Source organism: Oncorhynchus gorbuscha, linkage group LG02, assembly GCF_021184085.1.
Source record: "Oncorhynchus gorbuscha isolate QuinsamMale2020 ecotype Even-year linkage group LG02, OgorEven_v1.0, whole genome shotgun sequence".
In the NCBI taxonomy this organism is placed as follows: domain Eukaryota; kingdom Metazoa; phylum Chordata; class Actinopteri; order Salmoniformes; family Salmonidae; genus Oncorhynchus; species Oncorhynchus gorbuscha.
The window spans coordinates 89,742,022-89,765,741 of NC_060174.1; the positions used below are offsets into that span (position 1 = coordinate 89,742,022).

At 42.2% G+C, this 23,720-nt stretch overlaps 3 protein-coding genes across 4 annotated transcripts in view; 1 reads left to right on the top strand and 2 right to left on the bottom strand.

Moving 5' to 3' along the window:
* LOC124012560 (histone H3.3A) lies at nt 1–2,923 on the bottom strand. Its single transcript, XM_046326336.1, has 4 exons — nt 2,770–2,923; nt 1,782–1,926; nt 821–974; nt 1–654 (listed from the first exon to the last, which is right to left on the bottom strand). The coding sequence occupies exons 2-4, from the start codon at nt 1,907–1,909 to the stop codon at nt 526–528; spliced, it is 411 nt and encodes a 136-aa protein (XP_046182292.1). The 5' UTR covers nt 1,910–1,926; nt 2,770–2,923; the 3' UTR covers nt 1–525.
* A 3,266-nt stretch (nt 2,924–6,189) lies between these two features.
* Nucleotides 6,190–9,779, bottom strand: LOC123994809 (pleckstrin homology domain-containing family B member 1-like). The gene is made up of 6 exons (XM_046297814.1): nt 9,542–9,779; nt 8,002–8,154; nt 7,653–7,755; nt 7,508–7,547; nt 7,345–7,423; nt 6,190–6,977 (listed from the first exon to the last, which is right to left on the bottom strand). Exons 1-6 carry the CDS (start codon nt 9,600–9,602, stop codon nt 6,844–6,846), a joined length of 570 nt encoding a protein of 189 aa, XP_046153770.1. The 5' UTR covers nt 9,603–9,779; the 3' UTR covers nt 6,190–6,843.
* Nucleotides 9,780–19,367: 9,588 nt separating this feature from the next.
* LOC124012570 (protein FAM168A-like) overlaps nt 19,368–23,720 on the top strand; it is a 56,649-nt gene continuing 52,296 nt past the window's right edge. For both annotated transcript variants that reach the window (XM_046326346.1, XM_046326353.1), the window contains exon 1: nt 19,368–19,553. The gene's annotated coding sequence lies outside the window, so the exon portion shown is untranslated. The remainder of the gene's footprint in view (nt 19,554–23,720) is intronic.

Genomic DNA, 23,720 nt, shown 5'->3' on the forward strand with positions numbered 1-23,720 from the left:
TGATAGTAATCATCAATTATTTTTAAGTAACCAAGATGATACTTGTTTGCTGTTGAATACAATTTGCTTAGCTGATCAGAGCTCACACACACACCAACAGCCCTGGGGTTAGTTTTAGTAGCACCCTGCTGTGGAAGTTGCCACTCCCCTTAAGCAGACTAGCCCCCGGACGACACCCTTCTGGTCTGCCCACCTGTGCATGTGAGTGAGTTTTATTTTATGAGAGCTGAGGACGCACAAACCTGTGTGTGTGTGTCTGATCAGCGACACCTACTACATGCACGAAAAAGGTACCCTAAAACATCTGCTGAAGACAAAAACTATGAGAGACGAGACTTTTCAACACGTTTCTCTCATCATAATCACGGTTACTCTAAAGACTACCAAGAAGAAAACAGGCAGAGGGGGCTGGGGGGTGAGATGGAAGGGCGGGGCAAAATGAGGGAGTTAGGACGGTGAGAGATAAAGAAACAAAGAGAATAGAGGTGAAACATTAAAGAGAAAAAGGAAAGGAGGGTGGGCAGGCTAAGCACGCTCCCCACGGATGCGACGTGCCAGCTGGATGTCTTTGGGCATGATGGTGACACGCTTGGCATGGATGGCACACAGGTTGGTGTCCTCAAACAGACCCACCAGGTATGCCTCGCTGGCCTCCTGCAGACAGACAGAAGAAATGTCACACACACACACATATATGCATAAGTCAGCACACAAAAAATTATTTGAGCATGTTGTTTTGTTACCGTGTGTGTAGTAGGCCAATTAGGACAGGATCTGGATTAAGGGGGACAGAGCTTCACATAAACACACAGCCACTGACCTGCAGGGCTCCGATCGCTGCACTCTGGAAGCGCAGGTCGGTTTTGAAGTCCTGAGCGATCTCCCTCACCAGGCGCTGGAAGGGCAGCTTGCGGATCAGCAGCTCAGTGGACTTCTGGTACCGACGGATCTCACGCAGGGCCACGGTGCCGGGCCTGGAACCAACACACAGTCAGTATGACTGGGGGGGGGTAATTATATTCTACGATAGTACTTCATCGATCATTTCCCCATGCTGAATTCTACTGGTCGTGTCTGGCCGTGCTAATTTTAAATATATATATATAATAATTGTACCATTATGTAACTAGGCAGGTCAGCTAAGAACACATTTTTACTTTCAATGACGGCCAAGGAACAGTGGGTTAACTTCCTTGTTCAGGGGCAGAACGACAGATTTTTACCTCGTCAGCTCAGGGATTTGATCTTGCAACCTTTCGTTTACTAGTCCAACACTCTAACCCCTAGGCTACCTGCCGCCCCAAATACTGAGTGGTGACGTTTACCAGCAATCACTGCTTAGTTATAAGGCTTGTGGATCTGCTCATTGAAAACATTAGCTGCGTCTGAAATGGCACCTTATACCCTATGGGTTCAGGTCAAAAGTAGTACACTATATAGGGAATATGGTGCCATTTTGAACACACCAAGTGACCAATTGGAGTGTCAAGTCATTTCCACACCAATATGAATTGGTACCACCTCTGTGGTTTCACACAAGCTTTATATGTCATAATGGGACTGTATTGCTAGCTGACAGTGGTGGAAAAAGTATCGTACTGTCATACTTGAGTAAAAGTAAAGATACCCTAAAAGAAAATTACTCAAGTAAAAGTCATCCAGTAAAATTGTACTTAAGTTTTTTTTAATGAAGTATTTTTACACCACTGCTAGCTGACCTTGACATGTACGATCTATGGTGAACACTAATGTTTATTTCTAGGGGTGAACCGATACTTTACCTGTAACGATGGGGCTTCTTGACCCCACCAGTAGACGGTGCACTCTTGCGGGCAGCCTTGGTGGCCAGCTGCTTACGTGGAGCCTTTCCTCCAGTGGATTTACGGGCGGTCTGCTTGGTACGAGCCATGACGAGTTAGTTATCACCTGAGAGACAGGTAAAAATACATTCAATTGTTTATTTTTATGTATCGACAATGCTCTGTTAGATACAATTCCAACAATTCTGTGAGTTGCAAATATATTGCAATATAATTTTTCCAAGTGTCAAATGTATACTAGTGTGTTGCTATTATTGAGAAATGATGACTGAAACGCTTCCGTCTGGAGTACTACTCTGTTATGATAACTTTCTATTTTGCTGATCAGCTGCATTGCAATCCAGCAACAGCGGGCCACTATCCTATCCGTGAATACTGGGATACTGCCCAACCAATAAAACTAGTATGCAGATCGCCTATCGAAATACCACCAATCCAGTGGGCAATGTCGTCGCTGTCGACCAATCGAGATACACGGTTTACAGCGTATGGGTGGGTCCACAAGCCCTAGTTCCGCCCTCTAACCGCAAGATTATGGCCGCAGATGAAGAAGCAATCGAATGAGCCTACCAATATACAGGCAAAGAGCGGGACAGAAACTTTCAAAAATCTTCGAAAATCTAAACAATGTTCAGAACTACGAACATTAAAACATAAAACTAGACAACTGTAGCTATCCAAAAAGTCGCTCTGAGTTGTAGGTGAACGTTTGTTTACACCGTACAAGCGAAGTAAAAATGCACATGAAACTGGAGCGGAATTTACATCTGCCTCGGCCAGTGAAGTAGAAAGCATTTTTCTCTAGCATCGCGGCAGTCGCTTCTCCATTTCTACACCGTCGGAATAAAATGCTATTTCAAAATAAAATGAAGTTTAACCCACCTGAAACTTATAAAAAACAATGGTTAAGTGTTTTAGACAAAAATATATGCCAAAATGTGCCACTTACCTGACGTGAATATAAACGTTTTTTCGCAAGGAAATAAATGTTATGGTTTTCTAGCAGTGTCAGTATTTACTATCTCTCACACAATGGGAACAGGGCGCCCCGTAGGAAAATGGCTGCCGTGTCAATCATTGTTCTCCCATAATGCAACTGCTTTCATTTTGTAAACACCGTTTCTGATGGTTGGAGTTTTCCCTGAAAGTAACATTTTCATTGCTTTCTAGTGATTTCTTTATCGATTTGAAGTAATCTAGTAGGAAATAACCTAAGGTGCTAAAACAATTACTTGTGAAAGAAATTATATGGTATTAACCACAGTTATATGTAACTGCTTGAATTTGTCTGCCTTTTCAAAAGCGTTTGCTTTGTCAAAGTGGCAGTCTCCTCTCAGTACAACTGCCTACATTTATTTGTAATCGATTTGAACGGTCATCCAACTCCAACACCAGGGCGTAGCTAATAAGTGAAGTTTTAGCATCTTAAAAATACAATATATTATATACAGCTGTCAGCATTCTACAAAGAAGAGACACTTAATCAGTTATATAATTATTAACCAGATTACCCCAAACACCAGATTTACATGAGTGATAACTCAGTTCTAGAATGTTGTCATTGATGAGAATAAATCAAAAAATCTATTGACATTCAGAATTGACATGAGGCAAATCTTCAGCGCACAGTATTTATTTATTCTGATTGGTACCTGCATTCACATAGTTTTGATTTATAGGATCCTTCGAACTATATGATTGATATGTCAGGTGATAAAATCCCAAATTGCAAATGTCCTCATGAAAATGAGTTTATTAAATATGTCATCAATCAAATCAAACTTGATTTATATAGCACATTTCTTGCAATAAATGCTTTTCAAGGTGTTCAAAGTCATGTATTGAAAGGCATATGGCACATCCTTCCTCTTGGCAGGTCTCTATAGGTGACCAGGGGATTCTCTCTACCACATGTGAATGCCTCCATGGAGCTCAAAAGTGTAACCATGCATCTTATTTTGACGGTTCACAATATTGGCCCTATGAAGCCAGCCATGCGCAATCAGGTGCAGTCAGTGGAGGACCTGTAACCGGCCAAAGACTACAGCCCTCTGTCTTGAGAGTCCACACATGAGGATCTTCAGTGGCTAAGGAACCTTCTCCAGGGCAGGTTCAGTGGAATGGCATGTCTCTTTGAACCTGAGCCAGAAAAACCACTACCCTTTCTGTCATCCCTGTATGTACCTGACATTGTTTAAAAAAAACAAGGGCACATGGGGCATGCAGGCATCCTGGCTGGCATGGCGCTGTCGGTGGAGCAGCAGGAGGCTATGGTAGGCAACAGTTGGACAAAATATTTTTTTATAACTAAACCAAGATAGACCCCAGGCTGTCGTTTCCAATGGGAACAGATGAGTCATAGTGGGCAGAACAAGCAAGGAGGTGGGCAGAGCCAAGCACGAGCTAGCGAGATCCTATTGGTCCGTTCTAGCATATATCTGCATATTTCTGTTAGGGAACGCCTAATATGTTAAATGCGCGTGTGCAAGGCTAAAGTCTACAAAACTTAGTCCATTCTGTACATAATACATTCTAGTTTTGGGAACAGAAAACTGTATTAAAAGATAAAATGTTTAATCGATGACAACATTTGCAGAATGTAGGCCAAAATCCATCTCGTTCCATCTTCTCCCATTGCGCGTCAGTGGGCTTTCTCTCACTACCGTAGAAACGCCAAGCGGATGCTTCATATTTATGCATCCAGTGAAATATCTGTCTCATTGTTCTATCTGTGGTTGGATAGCGCGTTTGTGTTGCCAAACTCTGCGCGAATACACTGTGCCAATTGAATCTCAGTTTAGGTTGTAGCCCAGACAGCAGTACATGACGGGCGTTACGTCTCCAGTTTAGCAACACAAATTACGAAAAAGTCGGCGGTTGTATTCGATTAAAGTTTTTATTAAAAGTATGAATTTCACCACCACGCGGAAGCACCGCGGTTGTACAGTACTAGCATAGGTAATTTTAAAGCGTTTTCAGAATTTTAATTTTTACAAGTATTGAGTGATGGTGACACAGTGTTGTAGCTATGAAATCAACCGTTTTTTAAGCTATCAAAACCAATTCCGCCTCCGTGTCGGTGTAAGAGAACAAAGTTGGGGGTATCTCAGCTAGGCAGGCATAGGCCGCGGCTTGTGTATGAAAATATGGCAGTTTGGTGACAATCTTCAAAACAACCAACACCGCATCACACAATCTGGGAAAGTGGTAAAAGAAAGCAAAATAGTTTTTTTTCTTCATATGGCATAACATTACAGCGAGGCTATAGGCTAATGGTTCCCTCTGAGTGTCATTAAGGCCTATAAAGTTATTTCTGGAACATTTCTGTCGATTTGGGACCCCTTTTGGCTCAAGAGCACGCCAGAAGCAAAAGTTCCATATAGCCTCTTTAATTCATGGGTTATTTTCATTAATTTAAACCTTAATAATATTGTAATCCATGTAGAGAAACATCTCAGTATATCCTACCATGGAATCTTTGAAACCATAATTGGATGCCAATTGATCGTCAACAGGGAATATCAACGATTATTTAAGGTGCAAAATCAAGGGTTTTGTTTAGTCATGATTTGAGAGCTTCATTGAAAAAAAGAGACTAAATATGTAATCTTATCATTTAGAGATTAAGTCATTTATAAAGTGCATAATTTCGCTTACTGTAGCCCTACTTTACAACAGCCTTCCCATTATGATTAGTTTGAATAACAGTGTTACTAAGGAGAATGTCTATTCAAACAACAAAAAACAACCCTTGATTTTGTTGGATGGTTTATTTTTTTATAGTGAGAACTGGGAAGGCATGGATGTGGAAGGGTCAGACTCAGATTCTTGGTGTATGAATCAATGCTAAAAACAACATGAACAAGCAGGTTTTTAAAATTATTTTTAATCCCTCTGTGTCAGTGTGAATTCATTTTTAAAGAAATGTTTAGATGTTAAAATGAGTTTAATTTGGGAATTCAGTTCCCAGTCATTACCCATCAATTTCACCCCTGAATATAGGCTAACTGTGAGTTGGTAGGAGATGGGTTAGTTTCATGAGCTCTGTCTCTAATTGTGTGCTTCTCTGAAGTTCACCATCATGTGAATATTGTTTTGGAGAAAAATGACATCAATGTAGATTGTGAGTGACTAGTGTGTAGGCTACTACTGATGGGTAATACATTATACATATTGAATACATATTTGTCTATCTCTTATATTATAGAAAGAAAGTGTGGCTGCTCTAAAGAGACATGTAGGTGAACAGTGGAGACGGATATGAAGGACTGTGGTCTGTCATGGAACACCATCTCCAGACAGAAGCCTTATGTCCTATATAGGAATTAAGCAAGGAAGTATTCTGTCATCGAATATTAATTCTCATATCCATGGCTTTGAAAACTTTTATTAAATTTGACAACAACAGCAGCATTGTACTCAGTGAATTACATTACATACATTCTGTACGGATCAGGACGTTGCTGTTTTTCATACACCCTGTATGTTGCATACCGTATATGTTTCATATGCATTTCTACTAAATAGGTTGAGTTCACACAGCTTATGTTATAAAGGACATATTTATGTTACCATCAACCTGTTCTGTAAACCAATTTGTCAACACACAGGTTCAATCACACATGCATGCACGCTCACACAAACACAATGACCATGATATAGTATGCTTACTTACTTTATCGTGTTCTTATTATTTTTATATCTTCTGTGTTTTTGTTCTACCTTGTTATTTTTACTATTACATCGTTATTGATTACTGCATTGTTGTGGTTAGAGCTTGCAAGAAAGGCATTTCACTGTATGTGTGCATGTGACATTAAAACTTAAAACACACACACACATTCGTGCACTATTATTCTGCAACAGGAAATAAAATGTGTGTGAAATACAATAATAAGACTTGTAGGAATGAGGCCTACAGCAGCCTGGGCATTTCCCAACCGTGCCTCCCTGCTCATGGAGCTAGCGCACTGGGGGAGGGCGCCCAAGCAAGCATCTTGGTCCAGATCAAAGACCTTCTCTATCAGCAGAAGAACAAGGGCATCCAGAGGAAGGAGCGCATGGCAGCGCCCACCGCCATGCCCGCCAGTAGCCCCAGTGCTACCTGCTCTCCTATGCCGTCGTATGGGTCTCTCTGGATCAGAATGTGGTGGGTACCTGAGAGGGAAAGGGAGAGGGAGGGAGAGACAGGCTGCTGAGTATAAGATGTACTACAGTATTTACAGGAGCATAAGTGAATATACGAGTGTTTTATTAGACTTTTCTGATTTGATGTAACCAGGATAGTTATGTCAACAACTGATTTTAGGGAGTTTTGGAAAGGAGTGCTAGAGTCACCCTGTTGACTTGCTGAAATCAGAGTCGTATTCACTACGCACCTAACAGTAGAAATTGGACTTAAACAAGGAGGGATTACCTGAACTTGTCCAATAAGTAACGCTTGTTTTCATTTTTCGTTGCAAAACATTTTGCCACAATGTGCAATAATGAATACGACTCAGCTTGGATGTTGTGTTGTCTTTACCTGATCCAGGGGTGAGGTAGATGGTGTTGCCGTCCATTGGGACGGACTGGTACGAGTCGTCATATGGGTCATATGGGAACTAAGTGGGAAAGACAAGACTATAAGATAAGAATGTCCTCTAAGAATCTGAGTTTGGGAAACCCTGGTTTACCGGTTTACTTACTGGGTTTCGTCTCGCCTCTAGAATTGTCAACTTCCATGCTCTGCAAAAACAGAATGGCAAAAAGAGAAAGAGAGGAAGTGTATTGAGAGAGAGTGTGTGCAATGTAAGAGTGTGTGTGTGTGAGAGAGAAATAATATAGACTCACAGTGCCTCGTCCTCACTGTTTGCACATAGGATCACAGTGGAGCCATCTCTAAGCTGCACCACCACCATGTTCTCACTTGGCTGGTTCTCTGGAGGAGAGATACCTGTACAACAACATAGACAGCTAGGGTTGCACACACAAGTCCACAGCAAAGGCCTAAATCTTTTGGAGGTCAATACAGATATTTGGACTCCTCAGTCCACTTTATTTCTGTAATAAAGCATACAGCATGTCTCATGGGGCTCTGGTTAAACGTAGTGCACTATAGGCCTAGGGGAATAGATTGCCATTTCGGAAGCATCCATTGCCATGTGGAACATCCCCATCTTTCCAGAAACTCCCTCCTCACCTGCACTCTCCAGGCCAGACTTGACGCTCACACAGCTGGTCTTGAGACCCACTCGGTGCTCAAATTCTCGCCTGCTGTCCGTCTTGTAGAAGACCAGGCTCCCATCAATCCACAGGTCACACCAATTCAGCTTCCACCGCTTTAAGATGGATGCTGACGGAAGAAAGGAGGCAGGAAGAGCGTGGGGGGAGATGGAGGGTGAAGTGGAGTAGATTTCGGGTTAGGTTAAGATGTCCACTTTCCTAACGGTCAGTTTGGACTTTTTGTATACTTTTATTTATCCACAATAACTGAAATGCGCTGCCAGCCATATATGATTCTGTCGCAGTTCAGCATATAATAATAGTAGTAATAACAATAATCAATTACATTTATATAGCAATTTTTATTACAAGAAGAATCTCAAAGACAAATTCTAGTCAGTGGGTCTATAATGGGTAAACCTACAGCCATTTTGAGTGTTTTGTATTTATATTGTCAAAGCTGTAAATCTGTATATGTTTTTCCCCAGCAGGTGAATCCCCAGTAGTTGGCTTGTGGCCTTTCTGATTGAGTCACTGATTTGTTAACACAGACAGGAAGCTAATTAGATTATGGCCAGGCTGGACAAACAGAGTAAGGGTTGGAATTTCATAACAGTTGTAACATTCACCTTCTAGAACGATTCTGATCTTAGTTAAAAATCCAATAGTTTTCACAAGCAACCACAACTCAATAAATAGGGCAAAGATGCCCTTTAGTGCAATGGCTTCATCAAAACAATCTAAATGGTAGGTACTGTAGGTTAATCTGTTAGCGATCTTGATGACATCAACAGAGTCCTCCATTTTGTTTTCAGTGGAGTCAGTTTTAAGAACATGGGAGAACTGTTTTTGGAGAGAGTGGCATGGACTGGGGACTTGAGCAAAGATTGCTACAGAACTCACACACCACTTAAGGCCAGGCATAATCATATCTCAATACATTTTTACCAGTTGAATTTAGACATAAATATAATACTTTAAAAAACTAAAAAACAATCTGAAATATTGTATTAAAATATGCTAAATTGTTTGTGACATTCTCTATTACATGGGCTTTTAAATTATGTTTAATACAATGTAGTGAGCTTTGAAATGATGGATGTATGGCCATTTTAAAGTGGTTCAATTCATGACATTTTGATGATAGTATGATAAAATAAAGAAAATCAACATTTTCATTAAGATTTGAGCATGTTTATGTTTAGTTTTTGAAAATATTAATATTAACGGACCAAAATGCAAACAAATCTCAAAATTGATAGGTAGATGCAAACATGTCATTTCAGCCTGTGGTGCCTGGCCTTAACCTGTGTTTCAAAGTGTTCTATACAGTGATGATATTTCTCTCATACTAGTGCCCCACACAACTTCTTATGCTATGTTTAGCTGTTGAAGTCTACACTTGGTAAAGATAGTACCTGCAATGGCTAAGGCTTTATCTGAGACCAAAACAGGTAGACACGAGGTTAGACTACAACATGGCATTATTTGAGAAACATTGAATCTATAGTACTCACTCTGTCTCCAGAGCCAGCCTGCCTTCAGCAGAGCTATGTGTATGGTCGGAGATCTGTCCATGTTACAATTCCTCACCCCAAATAATCCAGAGAGGAAACCCAAAAGCGTGTTTGTGCCAGGGGTGTATGTTTTATGTTTTTCAAGTGTTTGTTCTTGTTTGAGGAGTCGTCTGCAGAGAGACAGAGAGATGCCTTTACGGTGCCTTTATTTTTATTCTGGCCCACACTTCTAATCTGAGAGCGAGAGGCGGAGAATAGGGCTGAATAGATAGATAATTTGGGATTAGTGGGCCTGGATTGGCCACACCTTCTCTCCTGATTCGTCTTCTGCTTCCCTCTCTGGCTGGAATGTTTTCACTTCCTGTCTCCAACTCCTCTTATTCCTCCACTATTTAGTAAATTGTCTCTGCTTTGCACGTGTTGTCACCTGTCTTTAAGAATTGGGCTTCTTGCACTACTGCATGTGTTGATAGCACGTAGTGAAAGAGGCATAACACACTCAAACACCGTAATCCCTGAATTAAAATAACATCATGATAATTAGCTAACTGTTATAGTTTTCTTTGGGCAACTCAGGAGAACCTTCCTGTCAGGGACAGACTGATACCAGAAATCGGTTGGGGCATTTCTAACACACTGCCACATTTTTTTCCTTTAGACACCCATTATTATCCAAATAATGGTAATTCTAGGTCAACATTTTTTTTACCAATCCACTGGGCTAAAGATGGACCATCCCATCTGCCATTTGCCCAAAATGCCATATGGCCTGTCCGTTTCTGATTCCTGTTTTAACTCAGGTGCACCCTTGACCTGAGCATACTGTTACTGTTGTAACATCATTATGAAAGTTGCCCAAGCACTTTTATAAGCACAAATGTGGGTCTGCTGAGAAATAAGTCAATTATTTGAAGTGAACCCAGCAGAAATGTCAAGGTGTATTAGATTGATTCACTAAGGAATCACCCTGGCTCTATTTTAAGCCTTACTAGAAGACTCTGTTCCCTCCAAGTGAGCGAATCCCATGGAGGTATAATGATGACCTCATTTCTGGTGCCTGTATCATGGTCACTGCCTCAGGTCAGTGTATTAAATAGAGAGTTTGAGATGGTTAGAATGATCTGGATATAGCCAGTGAGGATATAATTGTCAGAGGTCAGAGAAACAATATCAGTAACTGTATTTATAGAAGTATATCTATATACCCATTAGCTGTTTATAGATTCATTATTACTAATCACACTGTAATATTTTACAATTAATGCATCTATAATGTGGTCCATCCCTGCCATGGTGGACCCAAGATTCGAACCCACGCCACAACACCACAACACCACAACGTCCTCCAGAAGGACCAGTGATACCACTGACCCAGAAAAGCCAATGCAGTGCTGAGTCTGTGTCTAACAATAGCCCTATTTCAGGTTTCAGGAAGACAGTAGCGATGCTTACTTAGCCACAGGGTTCTTATTATACATTGACTCTTAGGGAGCCTAAAATGTCATGGGGGTGCCTGATGTTGATATCTTTGGCAATTGTGGGGTTGGGCCTCACATTGATATTTACATTTGTTTTTTTTTTTTTTGGGGGGGGGGGGCTTCTGATCTGTTATGGAGGGTCCAGGGGCGTCTGAATTGACTGTAATTTAAATGGAATTGACCCCAACCCTGCTTGGTGATGATCCGTTTCTATTTTCACCATGTGTGCGTCATGAAGCGTATCCTAGTGGGGAAAAACTGCCAGCCAGATGTTCTGATGACATACTGCTGCCTGGGACTGAATGTTGGCCATTGTATTGTGACTGTGGGAACGCTGGATTCCTCTCAGGGTTTGACCTTCAACATAAGGGACTCTATTTATACTCTCTGAACTCTTACACTCCGTTGCCACTAGATGGCCCTATTCCTACCCCTATCAGTACCACACGCTGTGTATTTCTATTGGAGATCATGGTCAGAAAAGTCAGCAGTGACCCACTGCGTTCTATGACATCACATGACAGTCCCTCAACATTCACCATAGCCCAGCAAACCTGAGGACCTCTGAAATCTGAACTTGTAGCCATTCTGAAATACACACATTTCTCTACTAGTGTGCTCTGTAGGATACTGGGACTAGTACTCAATCGGAGGTCAATGGTACTTGGTGGTGACTGACACAGTAGCGCAATGTTTAGAGTGTAAGTGTTTTTAGACTTACTCCACCTTTCCAGAAGAACAGACCTTCTTTAACCCTATCCACTGGCCTGCCCTGCCTGATATCACACTGACTGTTTGAAAAGCTTGGTGGTAGCACTTATTTTGAGTCCTAAGGGGCTACATAACATATATCATATGTTAATAACATTCATGACATCTAGTGTCTCAACAGTTATCTCAACAATCATGATGACGCAAACCAATGTGTGGTTCAGCTAAATTGCTTGGTAAAACACCAGCCAACTTGCAAAATAACTAGATGTGACATTATGCCACATCAGCTCTCATCTGTAAGGACATTATTATGACAGCAAGCAATTATTTGGCTTCTAGGAAAGCGTGCTCAAGTAAAGTAATTCTGTGAACAGCACAGGCCTATCCCTTTACTTATGGTGATACAAGTGGAATTAGACTGCAGGGTCTGCAAATGTCATTAATTTCAGAAGACTGTGGTCTCCACTTACCTGCTGCTAGCTCACCTCACATCACTACCTTACACCAAACCAGCTAAGATAAATCAAAGTTATCCGATTCAGTGCAAACATGCACATCATCAGGCCCAGTAATAGTATATTTCCATAATCTGTAATATGTTGTGAAAGCCTAACAGAGAGTTATAACATGTTATAATATTGTATTAGTATTTCTGTTTGAATATGTTTGTGCTTTGTTGGCACTCAGCATTTGGTTGGCCCTAAGATAATATTTTTTATTTCACCTTTATTTAACCAGGTAAGCCAGTCAGTGGCAGGGTAGCCTAGTGGTTAGAGCATTGGACTAGTAACTGGAAGTTGCAAGTTCAAACCCCCGAGCTGACAAGGTACAAATCTGTCGTTATGCCCCTGAACAGGCAGTTAACCCACTGTTCCTAGGCCGTCATTGAAAATAAGAATTTGTTCTTAACTGACTTGCCTAGTTAAATAAAGGTCAAATAAAAAAATAAAAATAACTGCAACCTGGCCAAGATAAAGCAAAGTAGTGTGACAAAAACAACAACACAGAGTTACACATAAACAATAACACAATAGAAAATAAAAGTACAGTGTGTGCAAATGTAGAAGAGTAGAGAGGTAAGGCAATAAATAGACCATAGAGGCAAAATAATTACAATTTAGCATTAACACTGGAGTGATAGATGTGCAGATGATGATGAACAAGTAGAGATACTGTTGTGCAAAAGAGCAAGAGGCTAAATAACAATATGGGGATGAGGTAGTTGGGTGGGCTGTGTACAGGTACAGTGATCGGTAAGCTGCTCTGACAGCTGGTGCTTAAAGTTAGAGAGGGAAATATTAGACTCCAGCTTCAATGATTTTTGCAATTCGTTCCAGTCATTGGCAGCAGAGAATTGGAAGGAAAGGCGGCCAAAGGAAGTGTTGGCTTTGGGGATGACCAGTGAAATATACCTGCTGGAGCGCGTGCTACAGGTGGGTGTTGCTATGGTGACCAGTAAGTTGAGATAAGGCGGGGCTTTGCTGAGCAAAGACTTATAGATGACCTGAAGCCAGTGGGTTTGGCGACAAATATGTAGTGAGTGCCAGCCAACGAGAACATACAGGTCGCAGTGGTTGGTAATATATTGGGCTTTGGTTACAAGACGGATGGCACTGTGATAGACTACATCCAGTTTGCTGAGTAGAGTGATGGAGGCTATTTTGTAAATGGCAAGGATCGGTAGGATAGTGAGTTTTATGAGGGTATGTTTGGCAGCATGAGAGAAGGAGGCTTTGTTGTGAAATAGGAAGCCAATTCTAGATTTAATTTTGGATTGGAGATTCTTTGTTTGGAGTGTTTTTCTTCAGGACAATTGAGTACAGACTTAACTGAAAGAACAAAGACGGAATGCAATATGACATTTTATTAAATAGTTTGGGGAATGGTCAGATGATGTGACAGAGGGTCTGCTGTCCTTTGGGAAAAGGAATTCCAATGACCGGCCTTAAGGGTATTGTAGTTAGTGGTGGTGGGGAGGTGGATGGTTGTTGAAAACTGTTGCTGAAAAAGAGCAACTGAGAGAACATGGAAGAGTTGACATAAATACATCCCACGATTTACTGCCATTGGTTGAGAGCGAGGAAAGTGATAGTTGCAAGCGTGAGCCCATAGGTTAAACAGCAAGTGTGAGGAATGTGCATTATTATGCCATGCTTATAGGCTATAAGGTACATAGATGTACAACATTACTCACTTGGCTTATAGGAAAGAGGAGAAGAAACAAGACGCCATGCTGATCATATTTTTGTATTCATTCCCACTAAGCACGAAGAATAGGAAACAAAGTGAATGATGGTATGCTTACTGGATGAAGTTAAACGAGTATTCAGGTTAGCCTTCCTGATTGAACTTTTGTAAAATACATTTACCTCTGACTCTTGCCCCTAAATTCTGTTGCATATTTTGTCCCTTTAAAACCTATTGATAACTTTTTGGGGCTGCGGTCAGGTTTTTGGAGCAACATGGTTAAGGCTATCATTGGAATCTTTATTTAGTTGAGATAAGCAAGTACTGTAGCAGAATTTTGTTTAATATTGACTTGCAATGTTAATCTGATTCTATACAACTCCGTCAAACTATCATCTAAAACAAGTTGCTGCTATTTAGTGGCGATTTTAGCATGTAAATCTTGGTGGGGCAACAACAAAAAAACAAGTGGGAATCATGCCTGTGAAGCCACTACACAACACTAAACAATACATTAATTACACTATAACAGTGACAAACTGTGCCCACAAACTGTTAGGGCCTACATAAAGCTCTCTCAACAGTGTCTAGCAGCGAAACAGTTAATTCAGCCTCATTTACTGCCTTTAAAAAAAACATTGCTGATATGGCTGATTTGCTTAAACAAATGTGGTTTCCAATGACAATTGAGATGTACAAACTTTGGAGATGGGGGGACAACAAGCAGTAATTTTGATTAAGACATTAATGGGCGAGCTAGAATGGAAATAGTCCATATAACTATTTGTTTGCACTTTCGAAATGTACAGCGACTGAATTCAGTTCATGGGCTATTCTTACAGTATTCTCCCTGTACACCAAGTCAGAACCATAGGATAAATAAAGGGGGATTATAATTTGTATTTAACCTTTATTTAACTAGGCAAGTCAGTTAAGAACAAATTGTTATTTACAAACCCAGATAACGCTGGGCCAATTGTGTGCCACCCTATAAGACTCCCAATCACAGTGGGATGTGATACAGCGTGGATTGGAACCAGGGACTGTAGTGAAGCATCTTGCACTGAGATGCAGTGCCTTAGACCACTGCGCCATTCGGGAGCCCGAAGATCAATGATGTATGATAGTTTGACTAAGCAGACAATGAAAGCTCTTACAATATTCTATGATTACATTTCTCTAAAATCAAATAAAATGTATTTATATAGCCCTTCGTACATCAGCTGATATCTCAAAGTGCTGTACAGAAACCCAGTCTAAAATCCCAAACAGCAAGCAATGCAGGTGTAGAAGCACGGTGGCTATGAAAAACTCCCTAGAAAGGCCAAAACCTAGGATGAAACCTAGAGAGGAACCAGGCTATGTGGGGTGGCCAGTCCTCTTCTGGCTGTGCCGGGTAGAGAATATAACAGAACATGGCCAAGATGTTCAAATGTTCATAAATGACCAGCAAGGTCAAATAATAATAACCACAGGCAGAACAGTTGAAACTGGAGCAGCAGCACGGCCAGGTGGACTGGGGACAGCAAGGAGTCATCATGCCAGGTAGTCCTGAGGCATGGTCCTAGGGCTCAGGTCCTCGGAGAGAGAGAAAGAAAGAGAGAAAGAGAGAATTAGAGAGAACATACTTAAATTCACACAGGACACCGGATAGGACAGGAGAACAAACTGACCCTAGCCCCCCAACACATAAACTACTGCAGCATAAATACTGGAGGCTGAGACAGGAGGGGTCAGGAGACACTGTGGCCCCATCCAATGACACCCCCGGACAGGGACAAACAGGAAGGATATAACCCCACCCACTTTGCCAAAGCACAGCCCCCACACCACTAAAGGGATATCTTCAACCACCAACTTACCATCCTGAGACAAGACTGAGTATAGCCCACAAACATCTCCGCCACGGCACAGCCCAAGGGGGGGAGGGGGCGCCAACCCAGACAGGAAGATCACATCAGTGACTCAACCCACTCAAGTGACGCACCCCTCCTAGGGACGGCATGAAATAGCACCAGTAAGCCAGTGACTCCGCCCCTGTAATACGGTTAGAGGCAGAGAATCCCAGTGGAAAGAGGGGAACCGGCCAGGCAGAGACAGCAAGGGCGGTTCGTTGCTCCAGAGCCTTTCCGTTCACCTTCACACTCCTGGGCCAGACTACACTCAATCATATGACCCACTGAAGAGATGAGTCTTCAGTAAAGAGTTAAAGGTTGAGACCGAGTTTGCGTCTCTCACATGGGTAGGCAGACCATTCCATAAAAATGGAGCTCTATAGGAGAAAGCCCTGCCTCCAGCTGTTTGCTTAGAAATTCTAGGGACAATTAGGAGGCCTGCATCTTGTGACCATAGCGTACATGTAGGTATGTACGGCAGGACCAAATCAGAGAGATAGGTAGGAGCAAGCCCGTGTAATGCTTGTAGGTTAGCAGTAAAACCTTGAAATCAGCCCTTGCCTTGACAGGAAGCCAGTGTAGGGAAGCTAGCACTGGAGTAATATGATCAAATCTTTTGGATCTTGTCAGGATTCTAGCAGCCGTATTTAGCACTATTTGAAGTTTATTTAGTCCTTTATCCGGGTAGCCGGAAAGTAGAGCATTGCAGTAGTCTAACCTAGAAGTAACAAAAGCATGGATTAATTTTTCTGCATCATTTTTGGACAGAAAGTTTCTGATTTTTGCAATGTTACGTAGATGGAAAAAAGCTGTCCTTGAAACAGTCTTGATATGTTCGTCAAAAGAGAGATCAGGGTCCAGAGTAACGCCGAGGTCCTTCACAGTTTTATTTGAGATGACTGTACAACCATTAAGATTAATTGTCAGATTCAACAGAAGATCTCTTTGTTTCTTGGGACCTAGAACAAGCATCTCTGTTTTGTCCGAGTTTAAAAGTAGAAAGTTTGCAGCCATCCACTTCTTTATATCTGAACCACAGGCTTCTAGCAAGGGAAATTTTGGGGCTTCAACATGTTTCATTGAAATGTACAGCTGTGTCATCCGCATAGCAGTGAAAGTTAACATTATGTTATCGAATGACATCCCCAAGAGGTAAAATATATAGTGAAAACAATAGTGGTCCTAAAACGGAACCTTGAGGAACACCGAAATTTACAGTTGATTTGTCAGAGGACAAACCATTCACGGAGACAAACTGATATCTTTCCGACAGATAAGATCTAAACCAGGCCAGAACTTGTCCCTGTGGCCTATAAAACAGGTTATAGGCTACATGTGCATGACCAAGTCTGAACAGTAGGCAAAATTAAGAGGGGTAAATAGACCAAATTATTAGGGTGAGGCACATGGGCTACTAACATCTTACTACACAGCATACACATATTACTTTCTTAGCTACAGTATACATATCTCCAAGTCAAGTTTTCGCAGTTCTGAGTTAACAGTTGTTTTGAGCGCGACACAAAGCATGCTTCATTGACAGCATGGCCAATGTTGAATGTTTATAATTTTAAACTTGGAAAAGAGCCCCTTAATCCCAGATTTGGGACCACACAGCCGCTCCACTGAACAGCAGGCTAGTTATTGCTTTGCAATGCATGCAGTTAACGTTAGCCACTGTGACTGATTCCTTCTAAACCACTCATTGTTGATTTTGAGATTTCCAACTTGTTGTGTAATGTTTATGTCCAATGGTCGATGAGCACCGATATGTTTTATAATTTATCTTCATTATTTCTCTTCATATGATAAGGATTAAAAAGGATTTGCCAGTAGATTGTCGACTTGAATATTGATGACTGCTAGTGAAGATTTTGAAAGTATGATGTTGACATGATCAGTCCAACCAAAGCTACTGTACATATAACGTGATTTGACATAATTTTATCTGTGGCTAATGACCTTGAGCCTTCTTGGATGCAAACTTCTAATATAACTCTATGGCAGCAACCAAGTGGCTAGAATTTTCTATCTCTACCCTTACACTTGGTGGTGACGTAGTGTCCCCATGAGTGACAGAATACTGAGCCAATCACGGCGCAACACGCTGGCTTGCCTCACCACCACAGAAAGCACTGAGCTAGGCTGAAACACCTGCATTTTGGAGCTGCCAAGAAAACAAAAAAGAGATTGTTTGTATGCGGCTTTATCAACTCAATTATATACTATACCGTTCAAAAGTTTGGGGTGCCTTAGAATTGTCCTTGTTTTTGAAAGAAAAGCTATTTTTTCGAGGGTACTATTTAATGAAGCTGCCAGTTGAGGACTTGTGCGGCGTCTGTTTCTCAAACTAGACACTCTAATGTACTTGTCCTCTTGCTCAGTTGTGTATCGGGGCCTCCTACTCCTCTTTCTATTCTGGTTAGAGACAGTTTGCTGTTCTGTTCGCTGAGTAGTACACAAGAGTTGTATGAGATCTTCAGTTTTTTGGCAATTTCTCAGATTGAATAGCCTTCATTTCTCAGAACAAGAAAAGACTGACGAGATTCAGAAGAAAGTTATTTGTTTCTGGCCATTTTGAGCCTGTAATCAAACCCACAAATGCTGATGCTCCAGATACTCAACTAGTTTAAAGAAGGACAGTTTTATTTCTTCTTCAATCAGTACAACAGTTTTCAGCTGTGCTAACATAATTACAAAAGGGTTTTCTAATGATCAATTAGCCTTTTTAAAACAATAAACTTGGATTAGCTAACAACGTGCCAATGGAACACAGGAGTAATGGTTGCTGATAATGGGCCTCTGTACACCTTTGTAGATATTCCATAAAAATCAGCATTTTAATGGACCAAAATTGTGCTTTCTTTCAAAAACATGGACATTTCTACAGGACCCTGAACTTTTGAAAGGTAGTGTATATATCTTTTTTAACATTGTTTGCAAACTGATGTGACATGTATTAATGCCAAAATAACATGCAAAACAGGCATGCCCCCCCCCAAAAAAAAACAATATTTTTTGTTGCTAAAAAAGCCCCATCTTTCTTGAATGACAGATAATGCTGCTATTATATACATACATCATGATTGACATGGCAATAGCAAAAACACAACAGAAATAAGAAGGCAAGGATGCCTAGTACGTTTTACAAAGCAAAAATATTCCATTCTATTCTGTCATTTGCCATAAATCTCCCATTTGATTTTCATTTTTTCTTATATGAAAACCTCCCTGCTGTCATGATAATTCTATAAGGGATTCAAGGTCCTCTGTAAAAATGTATATTTTCCACTACTGCACACACATTTAAATACGACCAATATACAGAGATGTGAGAACACATAAATCAGAAAGTTTAATCAAGGATCATGTCATCATTTTTCTTAATAAATGTAGCCTATATTTCCAACTCCAGTGCACTTGATGATAGATGGATCGATGTGTGAGGTCGTGAGACTTCTGAATTGGTCCCTGTTTGACAGTCACGCAGGAGAAAAAGGTCCTCCCCTTGTGTTTGCAAGGTTTTACTGCCCCCCTCCGTTACCCCTCGTTCACTCTCGATATTCCCATCCCCCCACTTTGTGTGGATGTCGATGTTACCAACGCCGCTTATGAGAAACCACCGAAGCAAACCTTGGAGAAAACCGCCAGCATTGAACAAGGGAAATCAGTGACTCCGGACTCAGCATATAATTAAAGACGAGGTGCTCCACGATAATAAATTCCCTTGGACGTTTGGTGAGTCTGATAACGTGTTCATAGTCTTGGAGACAGACGTGTCCTGCCTGATAATGTAAATATATATATATTTGCTATGCATACATAAAAAAATGTAATGGACATGAATGTTGTAAAATGTTACAAATGGGTAAGACTAGGCTACACGTTCCAAGCCATAGGTCGCTGTGGTCCATTGGCAAATAAAACCAGACATAAGTGTGTAACAATGTAATCGCTGGAGCAACGGCCTTGGATCTCAAGGATGCATTATAAAATGTGACATGGGCTGAGAGCGAGTGTACAGGAAACGCAGCCGACCCCTTGTCCTGGCTATACATTTTTTTCTACTCATGTAGCAGCAGATCAGATTTTGGTAAAGATATGTGCGGCTCAAAATGGTGTCGGGAGTTTGACTGTGTGACCATTTTAAAAGGCCAAGTGAATTTCTGAGCGCAGCAATTATTTCAGGAGTCCACACGATAGAGAGGGCACATAGGGAAAACTATACATTTTTACTTTTTCATATCAGCTGGACGCAAGTATTTTTTCAGTGTGATATAGAACAAGACCTGACAGTATTGCATGCGTACAATAGCTGCTGGGAAATGTTTTTGTTATGACTCACAATTGGCGGTGGTTATGATGCGTTTGGGAAGTAGGCTGATACGATGGCAAAATAGCCAGAAGCTATGAAGTTACAATAGGAGGTGGACTAATTGCGCAAGGTAACAAATATGGTCACATCTAAGCTGTTTAATAATATAAGCATGCACAATACAAATTATACTGTAAACACTACAATATAACAAATAATAAGAATGCTTCATTATGAAAATATTGTACATGTTTTTCATTTAATTTTGAAGGAACCGATCACTAGCCAATCGCCTATTGCATGTCCAAACATTTTACATCTTGGAAAATGTAGTTGACAATTGCTGCTGCTTTAGAAAGTATGGACGTTCAATAGGCAAAACGTTGTGGAACCTTGCAGATAGAAATGTCATGAATATATAAAGCTGACATGATTCCAGGTAAACACTGGACTGTGATGTCGGGGCGCCGAATCTGCTGCTCACCATCTGTGTGAGTGTGAGTGCCGCTATGTGCTCTGCTGGGCTCCAGGGGGCAGTGAGACAAAACACAGCCCAGAAGATGTGGAGGCGCTCCATTATCTGTGGAGATGCACTTGTTCCAGTGTTAATGTTTTAATGTGTCTAAATGGCTAATTTCTTTGTTATTGATACATTGTTTCTCATGGGGCGGCAGGTAGCCTAGTGGTTAGAGCGTTGGGCCAGTAACAGAAATGTTACTAGATCGAATCCCCAAGCTGACAAGGTAAAAAAATGTCTTCTTGCCCCCACTGTTCCTAGGTCGTCATTGTAAATAATAATTTGTTCTTAACTGACTTGCTTAGTTAAATGATTTAATGATTAGCTAGGCCGTGTTTAAACTCAGAATGTGGTTTCTTTATCGGATGTTGTTTCTTTATTCTTTATCACCAGTGGTGGTCAGTGCAGTTTAACATCAATAGGTTTAGGCTACTACATGATACAAAAATGTTCCCTATACCCATCATGAGGTTGCTACAACCTAGCCTATGAATTCAACGTAAGTGCACACAGGTCGAGAATAATTTTAGGTCACAGACAGTGACATTTCGACAGACAGTGACACATTCAATATCGCCTTGCACACTCCTGCCTGCATCTAGCTGACCTAGGGTGTAATCATTAGTCCAACAGTTGCAAACAACTGTTTCTTTTCGACAAATTCAGATATGTTTATCCCCGTTTCGTTCAGCTTGCTTCCGTTTAAGAAACGTTTTTCAACAGAATCGGCAGAATGAATGCACCTCTGATGACACGCAAACAGTTAAATTTCATAGCCACATACAAACAGCTTGTTGTATTCCTTCTCGCATCTACGCACCCTCTTCTCACCTTTCCCTTTGTTTGTGGACATCAATGTACAACACCAGCTGTCTGTGACCAGGCAGAAAAACCTTTCCAAGCCAAACCTTCATATCATCCCCACAGCTAGCTCACCATATCAGCGAAAGTAAAGTCAACGTCACCTGCTACAATCATGCAGTACAGTGTAGTAAGCAGTTTAGCAGTTACACCGACAGTTCCCAGTGGCAATAAATTAGTAAAACCAAAAGCTTACCTTGACTCGGAAGAGTTCCAGTGTTGGATAGTCATAGCCAGCTAGCTAATATAGCATCCTTCTGTTTACATTTAACATTTACATTTAAGTCATTTAGCAGACGCTCTTATCCAGAGCGACTTACAAATTGGTGCATTCACCTTATGACATCCAGTGGACCAGTCACTTTACAATAGTGCATCTAAATCTTAAAGGGGGGGGGGGGTGAGAGGGATTACTTATCCTATCCTAGGTATTCCTTAAAGAGGTGGGGTTTCAGCTGTCTCCGGAAGGTGGTGATTGACTCCGATGTCCTGGCGTCGTGAGGGAGTTTGTTCCACCATTGGGGGGGCCAGAGCAGCGAACAGTTTTGACTGGGCTGAGCGGGAGCTGTACTTCCTCAGTGGTAGGGAGGCGAGCAGGCCAGAGGTGGATGAACGCAGTGCCCTTGTTTGGGTGTAGGGCCTGATCAGAGCCTGGAGGTACTGAGGTGCCATTCCCCTCACAGCTCCGTAGGCAAGCACCATGGTCTTGTAGCGGATGCGAGCTTCAACTGGAATCCAGTGGAGAGAACGGAGGAGCGGGGTGACGTGAGAGAACTTGGGAAGGTTGAACACCAGACGGGCTGCGGCGTTCTGGATGAGTTGAAGGGGTTTAATGGCACAGGCAGGGAGCCCAGCCAACAGCGAGTTGCAGTAATCCAGACGGGAGATGACAAGTGCCTGGATTAGGACCTGCGCCGCTTCCTGTGTGAGGCAGGGTCGTACTCTGCGGATGTTGTAGAGCATGAACCTACAGGAACGGGCCACCGCCTTGATGTTGGTTGAGAACGACAGGGTGATGTCCAGGATCACGCCAAGGTTCTTAGCACTCTGGGAGGAGGACACAATGGAGTTGTCAACCGTGATGGCGAGATCATGGAACGGGCAGTCCTTCCCCGGGAGGAAGAGCAGCTCCGTCTTGCCGAGGTTCAGCTTGAGGTGGTGATCCGTCATCCACACTGATATGTCTGCCAGACATGCAGAGATGCGATTCGCCACCTGGTCATCAGAAGGGGGAAAGGAGAAGATTAGTTGTGTGTCGTCTGCATAGCAATGATAGGAGAGACCATGTGAGGTTATGACAGAGCCAAGTGACTTGGTGTATAGCGAGAATAGGAGAGGGCCTAGAACAGAGCCCTGGGGGACACCAGTGGTGAGAGCGCGTGGTGAGGAGACAGATTCTCGCCACGCCACCTGGTAGGAGCGACCTGTCAGGTAGGACGCTATCCAAGCGTGGGCCGCGCCGGAGATGCCCAACTCGGAGAGGGTGGAGAGGAGGATCTGATGGTTCACAGTATCGAAGGCAGCCGATAGATCTAGAAGGATGAGAGCAGAGGAGAGAGAGTTAGCTTTAGCAGTGCGGAGCGCCTCCGTGATACAGAGGAGAGCAGTCTCAGTTGAATGACTAGTCTTGAAACCTGACTGATTTGGATCAAGAAGGTCATTCAGAGAGAGATAGCGGGAGAGCTGGCCAAGGACGGCACGTTCAAGAGTTTTGGAGAGAAAAGAAAGAAGGGATACTGGTCTGTAATTGTTGACATCGGAGGGATCGAGTGTAGGTTTTTTCAGAAGGGGTGCAACTCTCGCTCTCTTGAAGACGGAAGGGACGTAGCCAGCGGTCAGGGATGAGTTGATGAGCGAGGTGAGGTAAGGGAGAAGGTCTCCGGAAATGGTCTGGAGAAGAGAGGAGGGGATAGGGTCAAGCGGGCAGGTTGTTGGGCGGCCGGCCGTCACAAGACGCGAGATTTCATCTGGAGAGAGAGGGGAGAAAGAGGTCAGAGCACAGGGTAGGGCAGTGTGAGCAGAACCAGCGGTGTCGTTTGACTTAGCAAACGAGGATCGGATGTCGTCAACCTTCTTTTCAAAATGGTTGACGAAGTCATCTGCTGAGAGGGAGGAAGGGGGGAGGAGGATTCAGGAGGGAGGAGAAGGTGGCAAAGAGCTTCCTAGGGTTAGAGGCAGATGCTTGGAATTTAGCGTGGTAGAAAGTGGCTTT